General features: G+C 43.5%; 1 protein-coding gene across 2 annotated transcripts in view; it reads left to right on the forward strand.

Moving 5' to 3' along the window:
* Nucleotides 1-12,006, forward strand: part of LRRC31 (leucine rich repeat containing 31) — a 100,447-nt gene that overhangs the window by 67,808 nt on the left and 20,633 nt on the right. For both annotated transcript variants that reach the window (XM_085635141.1, XM_085635142.1), the window contains 2 exons: nucleotides 2,333-2,500; nucleotides 4,716-4,883. In XM_085635141.1, coding sequence (XP_085491267.1) covers nucleotides 2,333-2,500; nucleotides 4,716-4,883 — 336 coding nt within the window. The remainder of the gene's footprint in view (nucleotides 1-2,332; nucleotides 2,501-4,715; nucleotides 4,884-12,006) is intronic.

Genomic DNA, 12,006 nt, shown 5'->3' on the forward strand with positions numbered 1-12,006 from the left:
GGAATTCTCTGTGGCATATTATCAAGCCCATTATCGCCGCTTTAGCGGCAGTTTTCCGCCGCTAAAGCGGCGATAATTTTAAAGCCGTGCTTGATAATATGCCCCCAAGTGTCCCATATCTTCTTTCCTTTTTCCACACAGCAGTGGCGTAACGAAAGTTGAGGGAGCCCCCCTGCAAGGTACCCGGAGGGGCCCCACTGGATTTAAACCGGAGCTCTCAGGTCTGAGTACCTTGCTAAGGGGGCCCCCTGCAGCTCGGGGGCCTCCGCGCACCGCGGTGGCTGCGGAGGGCCTGCGTTACGCGCCTGCCGCACAGCAGACAATCGGTCATAGTGGTGCTACTTTTCTAGAGTGGATGTTGTAGGAGTGAATTGCCCAATTGGTATTTCAGAAAGTTTTCTTTTCTTGAGTTGCTGTACCCCATGTGAAAGTAGGATTGAGAAATTGCTTTATAGTAACTGTGAAGCACATGCCATGGGTAGGCTCTGCCTGCCACTGCTGCCTTGTCCTCAATTTACGAGAATATTTTCATGGTTTTGTTTACCAGCTTTTTGAAGTTGGCAAGGGGGTGCACATGTTTCCCAATAGTCCTGTAGGCCAAGTTGAATGACTGATTCATTAAGGTAAGCCTTAGCAGGAGAGTTGCTCCTGATCGTCAGTTCCAGCCATAAATGTGTATGTTTAGTGTGTTTGCTTCTGTGTTCTTGATTTTGTGCCAGCACTTGATGTACGCGCCTCTCCTGGAGACTGATTGTTTCTGAAGTCCAAACTCCAATCGTATTTGAGCTGGGGAGGTGTATTTGGGAAGGCTGAAGATCATTCGGCCATGATCCCATCCAAAGATGATGCATTCCGTTCACGTAATGGCTCACTCCCGTAGGTTATTGTAGGGAGCCATTTTGCTTGTATTACCTGGAGCAGTGGTGTTAGAGTGGATCTAGCCACTTTCTTCTTTAGGTTTCTTAGTAATCACTAAGAGCAGGAGGGACCATCTGTCCCAACGCGTGTTCTCACGTTGGGACGGACGGTCCCTCCTGCTCTTAGTGATTACTTCGGGCAAGATTAAGGGCTAGGGACCTATCAAGGTCCTGGCTCCTCCTTTTACACTCCTTTATGGGACAGGAAGAGTGATTCCCAAGCCAAGCTCTTTCGGTACTGTGACGTTCTGGATTGAATCCAATTTTTTTTCTCTGACGATGAAGGAAACACCAGCATATCGTGCTGTGAACAACTCTATAAACTACCAACACTTTTTTTGTCAAGCCTTGAAAAAGTCGTCTTTCGACGAAACACGTGTCGGCTGTTTTTCCAAGCCTGGATTGTGAAAAATAAAGAATCTGGAACTTTCCATTGGTGTTTTGTATACTTACTGATGTATACAATTGAATACAACTATAAGGACCCACAGGAAAGACGGACCTTATAGATTTTTGATTGCGGTGGTGCTCTGGACAATTGTTATATGTATATGTATGACAGGTTCCTACATGTCACACTATCTGGATGGCATGGTGTCCTCTGTTTCATTGAGCGCGCCGATTTGACAAATGTGTACTCAAAACTGATCCTGAATTATTTGTATGTGCTAACGATTTAACTCCATTGTCATCTCCATTTCTCTATTGATAGTCCAATGCCCAGTGTATCCTAAACAATGGGGCTGATTATAGGACATAATGGTTTGCTTCGGAAACCCTCTGTTTGGCCTGCTTCGCTCTACCTTATCGACAAAAGAGGAGCACAAATTGGCATAGAGCTACCACTAATGTCTTCCAGAAAATGCCTGAAAACCAACTGTTCCAGGGCGTCTATATCAGAACCTCATACACATGGGGCTAGCGGTTGAAGAACTTTGGAAACTATTTGAGAACTATATGAGGCCTACCTGGCACCAACAGGACTTACCTTCCCCTCATTAAAGTATCTAGGGCCTGATTCACAAAGGGCCTCCGCACTTGTCGAGGAAGCCCCGCAGTCGTGAGGGAGTCTCCGCACTTGGGCGGAATCTCCACAATGAGAATTCTCATCGCGGAGACTCACCCACGACTGCGGGGCATCTGCCGCAAGAGCTGAGTCCCTTTGTGAATCAGGCCCCGAGACTCCTACTCAACTTCAGCCCTCTCAAGTATTCGAAAGCCTATGCACTGCTATATGTAAAAGCCCTAAATAAATACATGCACATGCAAAACAATGTTTTAAATCAAGACCTTTTTGTTGTTTTTAATTAAATGGTCGAAGCTTAAATCCTATAATCTTTAATAGTGCTTAAATAGAAAATCCTACAATAACTTAAAGAGTTCCTACTCATCTGTTCTGGTGGATCCTTTTCCAGGAGAATCACTTGACTATGTTCCAAACCTCGAAGAGTTAGATTTGTCCTGGAACGTCAACGTAGGAGGAAACCTGCACCAATTGACCAACAAGTTTCAGAGAAACTGCAAACTCAAAGTACTTAAGTTGACAGACTGCAACCTGACATCAGAAGATGGCACTTTTTTAGGTAAGCTGCATTTACTGAGCATGACTTACAGGTTTAAGTGACTGCCACAGATTGAGAGAAGCGGATGAGCCCAAGTTCCGCTGATGCCCTTCGTAGGTTTTGCAATAGTTCATATCATGGCAAGCACGTTTGAGTGAGTCCAGGGGCAGGGCCGGCTTTAGGGCAGTGCGACTGGTGCGGCCGCACTGGGCGCTGACCTGTAGAGGGGGTGCCGACCTCATGGGGGGGGTGCTTTATTTGATTGGAGAGATGAGGGGCACTTATGCCTGGTGGTAGTGAGAAAATCAGAGGAGGCGGTTATGGGGTGTGGGGGCGCCAAAAATGATTCTCGCACCAGGCGCCACCAGCGCTGAAGCCGGCCCTGTCCAGGGGTATTGCGCTTTCACTGTATCAAGGCAAAATTTGGGAGAGGCAAAACGCTGCTTTCTCTAGAACAATGTCCCAAAACTTCACTTCAAGTTGTAAATGTTATTTGCATTTAAAAAAGTAGGTATGCAGTATTACATGGCCTACGCTTTTTTCAATGTTTTATAAATGTATACAGTATCTTTCTTCACTTTCTACTTCCTTTCATTTGTCCATCCTGCAGATTTTCAGTTATAGATTGTGACTTGGAATGTACTTGGAAGGGGCTGATAGAAAACTTAAGGGCGTGTTTATATAAAGCCCTTCTTAGCACACGTCTGCCCTTTCTAAGTACTGCAAATACAGGTGCTACTGTTAACCTTGCTCAGTATGATAGAGGCCTTAATGGAATTCGAATTTGTGAATTCCACATCCCTTCAAAGCTTACAGAGAGAGTTTATTTCCTAGCCAAAAAGTTGACAATCATTTGGTAATGGAAAGCCATCTGATTTCTGAAGGAGGTGCTAAATCTACAGAAGAATCTACCACTGGAATTGCTTGCATCATGGAGCCAGAATTTTGTAACCAAAGAATTCTCTGACAAAAATATTGTGTCCTAAACATTATTTACGAAGATTTCACCGTATTGGAGTTAATAATGGAAAATCTACTCCCAATGGGAATTTTGCTATTTGGGAAGGCCCATGCAGTCTGGTCAACGGACTGGTGGGCATCGGAATTGAGACCATCCCTCACCCCTAAAAATGAATGGTAAAAAATCTGAGTGTTCTCCTGGATGAAAACCTTTCCATAAGTGAGCATGTCGATTCAATCTCTGAGTCATGTTTTGTTGTTATACGCGTGCTTAGGAAAGCCTTTCACTGGGCTCCTATGAAGACCAGAAAAACCCTAGTCCAGGCTCTAATAGTGAGTCGCCTGGACTATGGGAACTCTCTGCTGGTCGCAATAGATGAAGGGATTTTTTCCAGACTTCAGGTGGTGCAGAACACGGCAGCCCTCTTTGTCTGCAGTTTTCCTCCTCACTCTCCTTCTCAACCTCAGTTACGTTCCCTTCCCTGGCTTCCCCTTCAAAAAGCGCACTCTTTTTAAACTTCTTTGTCTGGTTTTTAAATCTTTGAACAGAAATAGTCCATGGAATCTCAGAAATACGTTGCAGCCATACATTCTGGCTCACACTCTTAGATCTAGCGAGCTACTACTTTTACGCCCTAGGCGTATTCGTACAGTTAGGTATGGACGCCGCTCTCTTTTTTTTTTGGCACCCAAATATTGGAATCAACTACCCCTTCAGTTATTGAGACCTCTTTTAAGAAATCCCTGAAAACCTGGCTATTTGATCTCTAACACCTCCATTGAAGTGCGACGTGTGTGAGCTGCTCAAGCGTCGAGCGATCCCCTCGGGGATGATTTGTGCGCTTAATAAATCAAATACATAAAAATAAAATAACAAGGGAAAATATTTTTGCAAAATATAGTTTGTAAACAATATTTCATCCAGACATTATTTTTGCTAATGATCCTCTTACATACAAACCCTTCCTTCACCATACTACCTTGAACACCATTACATTGGGTGACAGCAACAGCTGATATTTACACCCCTTAGAAATTGAAAAAAAAACCTGGGTATGAAGCTCCATAGAAGACAAAGTTACCTGTATGCCAGAGTTGTATGTAGCATGCCTGATATCAAAGAGACAATGTCAGCTGCCCTTGGCCCTCTTTGCAGAACTCACTTAATCACAAATGAAGCAGGGTCAATGTGATAAGCTTTATCCTTGCGGCATCACCACACCACGCTTTCCTGACCTTGCGTGATAATCAACATATCGCATGCTGTTATTTGCAGCCAAAGCTCTGAGGGTGATGCACACTCTGGAGCTGCTGGAACTCTCCATGAACCCAAGCATTGGAAGCAGTTTGGAGAATATTGCACAGGAGCTAAAAAACGTTCATTGTTTGAGAGGACTGAAGCTACAGATGTGTGGACTGAATCAAGACAGCATGCAGTTCCTAAGTGAGTAGCATTACTTTTGCACTAAAAATATAACAAAAATCTTATAACATGTACAAATGTAATTCAGATTCAAATGTGTTGTATTCTGTTTTGGGTTTGGCCGCAGAGAAATGTTACCACCTGGGCAGTATTATTATTTGTAAAATTAATAAAGCTCTAATTAAAACAAATTAATAAATAAATAACAAAAGTGTGTGGTTAGCATTATATGCATATGAATATGGGAAAGTGCCTTCGCAGGAAGGACTGTTGATTATCTGATAGGAAATGCACTGCTGGATCAAACTTGAACACATGATCATCTCACAGCTGTTTTATCATCTAAGATGGCTCCTTAATGAGGCAAGATGGCGCTACAAAGCATTCTGTTTAACTTACAAAGCTATATACCAAAATACCCCTAAATCTCCATCACAAAAACTGACCATTTCCTGGTCAAAAAAAAATATCACTTACAGATCCAACTTTTTAAAAAAAAGAACATCTAGGCCACTATCTGAAGTTTTATTTTTTTTTCAAAAAATGTTTTCTCTGAAGTTGTGGGACTCTGGGGCCTATCAACAACAACCGACGATAATTATCGCAAAGCGCACTTAGCGCTAGGATAATTATTGCCGGCTAGCGTGGGTTTTTATCGCTGAGATAGCGTGCTATTAGCAACGCTTATCTCAATAGCGATAAAAATCCTCACGCTAACTGGCTAACGTGAGATTATCGCTGGAAACCCAGCAATAATCTCACATTAGCTTGTTGATAGGGACTCACAAACTTAGCCATGATATCCTCCTTCCATAGGATATCATGGCTAAGTCAGTCCTGAAGCGGGTGTTAGGAAAGTAGCGATAACAGGTGTTATCGCTACTTTTCCTGACGCTATGCTTCATCGCGTGGGGCTTGATGATAGGAGAAATGTCACTTAGTGACATTTCTCCTATCATGTCAGGTCAGGAACGCCCACTTTGCATCTCATTAGAGATGCAAAGCTGGTCGTTAGTCATCCCCACGCTAAAGCAAGGTTTCACGCGTTAGCGTGACCTTGCTAATATAGCGATAAAATTATCGCTGCTTTTTGGCCGAAAACGGCCGCTAAAGCGGCGATAATTTTTTATCGCCTCGTTGTAAATATGCCCCTCTGTGTCTTTGTTCAATAGACAGGCTCCCTATTTCAAAACCACTTAGGTATTTCATGAAAATTTAGATTGAAAAGAAATCCCTTGACCACTGACCAAACCTCTCATGAACCACAAATGCTATGTGAAAATGCATTTGGCTGCATCTTATCTCTAGGCCAAAACATATAGTCTGTTTACAGATCCCAAATTATTTTTTAAATGGCTGCGCCTGTGAGAATGTGAGCTTCTGAAATATTGCGAAACTGATGATGTAAGCAAACAAAGCCGCAACCGAATATGTTCCCTGCAGTACTCACCCAGGATGGCACATGTCATTGTAAATTCCTTGCTCCCACTAGCTTGTTTAAATATTAGCTCTTAAATCTTCTATCAAATTATTATAAAGCGCATTGAGTTGGGTAACAATTATAGCCTATTGTTAAGGGCCAACATGCACACAACTGCTTCTATGCACGATGCATTACATATAATGGAAGGGATATGTTACTTATCATACCTCTAATTAAGTCAAGGAACATGATATCAGCTGTGTCTCTGTGCTAGTCTGGTACCATCACACACACTTTTTCCTATTTTGTTGTTGTTGTTAGTTTTTGCAACTTTTATGAGTTTAGAAAAGTAGAATGCTCTTAAATCTAGGTTTAATCTCTTGGCCAGTGGAGCAGTGTGGAACCCTGCCCATGAAAGGGCATAGTATTGAAGCAGAAATCCTGCACCAAAAACAGCATTTTTACCCAAGCAGAGTGAAGTATCCTTGTGTAATTCCTCTTTTTTCGGCCACGTCACCAGCACTTGTAAATGTATGGTCCCACTCAAGTGAGTGGAAATTTTATGAAATGAGACCTTTGAACTTCTATAAAAAATAAAAAAAACTTTTTTGAAGATGCTCTTCTTTTTAAATAACAGGTCGTGAAAAACATATTTTGCCGAATAGAAAAGTCCAGCCGCGGCCCGTGCAGGTAAGAGCGGTAGGGTCATGGGAGGGGGGAATCGACAGACAACCACGAAGGGAAAATTCATTATTTATTTATTTAATTTTCCATCGTGGACATCTGTCGAAATCCCTCCCCCCACCACCCGGCCCCACCGCCACACCACTCTTACCTGCACAGGCCATGGCTGGAACAGTCAGTGGGATTGCAGAAGCTTATATCTTAATCATTGTGGTGTGGAAGCGACAATGGTTACTGTTTGTCCTAACATCTTTAGCTAATGGCCACAGTTAGTTTCAATAGAGAAAAATGGATAGGTTTTCTACTCATGACCGCTAGGCGTAGCATCAGTGAATTCTGGCATTAGTGGAACAACATTGCTGCAAAAGGTCATCTATCACTTAAATGAGCCCCGATTTTCCATGGAAAGTAAGTGCCAATATAGTGTTTATTTATTTATTTATTTATTTAGAGAGTTTTATATAGCGCTGGCAAGACCAGAGGGTATCAAAGCGCTTTACAACAAGTACACAAATAAATAAGAGAGGGTAGACAGACAGAGCAAAAAGGAGAGTCTATGGGAAGGTATTGCGGTGTATTTGTCCGAAGGAAAAAGGTGTCGAGCGAGGAGGAGATCCTTGAGTTTTTTTTTTTAAGGTCACGAAGGAGGGGTTGGTTCTGAGATCTTCTGGTAGGGAGTTCCAGATTTGGGGGGCATTTCCAGAGAAGGAGCACGCCAGGGCTTTATGTTTGAGTCTTTTTGGGGGAATGAGAAGTAGGTTGTTGGTGCTCCTCAGGTTTCTTGCCTGGCCTGCCTTGGTGAGCTTGGCTGAATGTAGACTGGTTTGCCAGTGTGAAGGACTTTGTGGGTGAGACAAGCAGTTTTGAACTGGCAGAGAGCTTCAATGGGGAGCCATTTGAGGTTTTTCAGAGAGGGTGAGATATGATCGTGCCTTTTTGCTCCAGTGACCATCCTTGCTGCTGCGTTTAGAGTTGTTCTCAAAGGGGCTAGGCGAGATTTTGCTGTGCCTGTGAGGGTAGCGCTTCCGTAGTCTAGTCTGGAAAGAACCAGGGCTTGCGTTGCGGTCTTGAGATCATTAGGCGGGAGGAAGGGCTTGATTTTGTTGAGTAGTTTTAGTTTGTAGTGGGCACTCCTAGCGGTGGCCTTTATGTGCGCGCTCATGTTCAGGTTAGGGCCCAGTAGGATGCCCAGCGACTTGGCGGAGCCGGCCAGGGTACAGTCGAAGTTTAGGGAGTCCATAAGCTTAATCCATTCTTGGACCTGGTGGGTTTGTCCGTTGTTGGAGAGGAGAAGGATTTCCGTCTTATCTTGGTTAAGTTTAAGGTGGTTGTATGATAGCCAGTTTTGAATTTTATTTAGGGTGTCGTTGAGACGGCAAATATCTTGTGGGGAGGAGACTTCCAGGTAGAGCTGGATGTCATCTGTGTAAAGGTGGTAGGTGAGGATAGCTTGATTGATTATGGTAGTGAGGGGCTCCATGTAGATATTGAAGAGAGTAGGTGAGAGGACTGAGCCCTGAGGGACACCTCTGGTTATGGTGGAGGTATTGGAGATTGCATTGTATATTTTGATTTGTTGGGAACGGTTGTGAAAGAAGGAGGTGAACCATTTCAGCACCACGCCGTCTGTTCCGGTCCGTTGTTTTTGTGTGTTGAGAAGAAGTTTGTGGTCTACCGTGTCGAAGGCCGTGGATAGGTCTAGGAGGATGAGCTGGCAGCATCGACCGGCATCCATACATTTGTGGATGTCGTCTGCTATATTTAGTAAGGCTGTCTCTGTGCTGCAGCCCTTTCTGAAGCCTGATTGGTGAGAGTCCAAGAGATTGTTTGTGTCGATGTGCTGGTTGAGTTGGAGAAGGACACATTTCTCAAGGATTTTGGCCGGGAAAGGCAGGTTTGAGATTGGCCTGAAGTCGTTAAGGTCTAAGCCTGGTTTATTTAGTAGTGGAGAGACTTGGCCAAGCTTTAGGCCGTCTGGCATGATCCCCATGATTTGCAAGCTGTTTATTATCGTTGTCCAGAGGGGTGAAATGATGTGACTGAGGTTTTTTGCCATGGAGGCCTGGAGGGGGTCTGTGAAGTCGGAGGAGGGTTTAGAGTTCGCAATAAGTTTGGAGATGTCCATTTCTGAGAGTAGCTTAAATGCTTTCCAGCAATTAAGGGAGGAGGGGGATCCTGGGGATTGGTTGCCCTCATTTGTCTCAGGGAGGGGGATTTCTACTTCGGAGTCAGGCGCTTGTGTGTGGCTATCGACGGAGGACTCGATCAACGTGATTTTCTCATCAAAGAACTTGGCGAATTTATCGCAGAGTTCTTTAGAGCCCTGAGGGGCTTTAGCGGGAGGTTTCGAAGTCTGGTTTTTTATGATGTTGGAAAGGTTTTTTGGACGGTTTATTGCATTGTCAAGGGCGCTGCGGAAAAATGCTGCTTTTTCATTGATGATGAGGTTTTTGTATGTTCTGTGCTCTGCTCTGAGTCGGTGGAGGTGAGTTAAGGAAGGGTTGGATCGCCAGAGTCTTTCTGCAGCTCTGAGTTGTCGTCTTTCTGAGTTGAGGTCCTTGGTGAACCAGGATCTCGAAGGGGTGGCTCTAATCTTTTTTAGTTTCAGAGGGGCTACTTGGTCCAGGACGGCTGTCATCGTAGAGTTAAAGTGGGTTGTGAGTTCGACCGTTGAGAGGTCGCCTGATTTAGGGGGGAGGCTAGAGATCATTGATTTTTCTAGCTCAGCTAGGGGAGCTTGGCTGAGGGTTCTGGATCACTGAAGGGTTTTCTTAGTATGGATGGGGTATGAATCTTCCTGGTGTAGGTGTAACAGGATGATGCTGTGGTCTGACCAATCAACTGGGAGGATGTTGTTGATGGTTATCGACTTCTCTTGGGCTATGATGGCGTCAAGCGTTGAGCCTCTGTTGTTGGTTTGTTCTTTGCAGTGTTGGTTGAGGTTGTGCTCGAGTAAGAGTTCTTTTAAGGATTGGATTTGGGTGTTTTTATCATCATTCCAGTAGAGGTTGAAATTGCCTAGGATTATGTTGTTGGCATCTGAGAGTGAGCAGTGTGTTACCAAGTCTGATAGGTGGTTGAGGAAAGGGAGAGTGTTACCTGAAGGGTGGTAGAGAAGGTGGCAGTTTGTTGATTTATTGTTTTTCAACCGAATAGAAGTGTTGAGATATTCAAAGGTGCTGTAAATAGAGGAGACAGATTTCACCATCGTGGTGGTATTCTTGTGGATAATGTCTAAGCCCACGTCTATTTGGTCGATTCTGTCTTTTTTTGATGATTGAGAATACAGGAGGAACTAGTAAGTCGAGAATCGGGTAGGATGATTCATTAAGCCAAGTCTCTGTGATGAATGTAATCTCAATGTCATAGTTAAGGATTGTTTCAGCCAGTTCTGTCGCATGCTTGGAGGCAGATCTACAGTTTATAAGTAGACAGTTGGTATTCCTCGAGTTGCTGTTGTGTTTCTGAGAGGTAGGAGCCCTGGGGATATCCAAGAGGTGTGCTGGCAGTCTGGCCGGTGACCTGGGTGGAACAGGGTTTCTCCCGATACCAGTGATCACCTGGATCTTGGAGGTGGGTTCTCTTTTTCTGGTTGGTATCCATCTGTATGTTTTGGCCAGCTCTGTCGCTTCGCTGTGTGACATCTTGGGAGTGTTTTATATATTCAGTGGTAGTCTCCAGTCTCATGATAGCAAGTATAATTGTAGTGCGCTGAGTGCACAGCAAATTATCTTCACCCTTCTGCTCACTGTAACCTCTTGCTTAATAATCGATGAACATAGTATTTGGTTGCGAACCCGAGATAAGGTAGGCGATGTTAAGAGAAAGAGAGAATAGTTCCATAGAATCCGGCATCTACCTCATGCAGCAACTACCACTTTTATTGCATTTATTTGTGGTTGATGGAGTTGACAGTGTCTGGCTCCTTGGGAAGATGAATAGCTGAAACAGGTTGACAAAGAATTTGTAATCAATGGAACATGCTTCTGCATGTATGAGGAACAAGCGGTACAAGCAGGCAGTGCATGCGCTACAGTTGAGTCGAGCTCGTTCTCTGCTGCTTCATCCCGATATGCTCTTACACTGTGCAAAAAGAACTGTATAAGAGCTTCTAAACAATATGGTGCAACAATGCATCAGCTTGAAATTTTCTAAAAGCTCTGTGTGCCCTGTCAGATCTTCAAGTTGATTTTGATGTTGTAAATAATACTGCCAGGGCCAGATGTACTAATATTAGGAATGCGATTTCCAAATTGTGATTTTCTACAAATTGCAATTAGGAAATCGCTATTCCTAATGTATGCCGCTTTTATTTTTACATTAGTGATTCCTAGTGGGTTGCAAATCGACCTACCTCATGAATATTAATGAGGTATATTGCAGTTTGTGACCTCTTATGAATGATAGCCATCACAGGGATGGTGGAATGCGGGGGTCAGCAGACCACCACGAGTGCTTTTAAATACAGCATTCTTTTTTTAAATTCAGCCCGTTTTCCTTAAAGGAAAATGGGATATGGTTTAAAAGAAAAAAAAAAAATGTTTAAATTTTTTTTTTTTAATAGGCAGTGGTCAGTTAGCCCACTGCCTAGTCTTAGAAATATATTTTTAACATTCCTAAAGGGGAAGGGGTGTATTGGAGTCCCCTCCCTGCTCGCAAATGACTTACCACCTCCTGTGAGGAAGTGGTAAAATATTAACAGTTGGTGACCAAAATTCGGTCTCAAAACATTAACACATACCTCTGCGATTCGGTATTCAGAAGGGATGCCCTAAACACACACCTTCCAAACACCGAATTGCAAACCCAAATTGAGATTCAGGAGTTTGATGTTTGTACATAAAAAAGCATTTTTGTGGTCACAAATTCTACAAATGCTTCATGTTGCTAAAATGCATTTTTCCTCATTAATGATTCTGCATTCTACACTCGGGTATTACCATAATTTTTCCTCACAATTTACAGTTCTACATAGGTAAAGTCATACCCCTGCCAATATGTACTAGGAGATCAGATTTTAACTACATAGACATCCCC

This window comes from Triturus cristatus, chromosome 11 (assembly GCF_964204655.1).
Source record: "Triturus cristatus chromosome 11, aTriCri1.1, whole genome shotgun sequence".
Taxonomy (NCBI): Eukaryota; Metazoa; Chordata; class Amphibia; order Caudata; family Salamandridae; genus Triturus; species Triturus cristatus.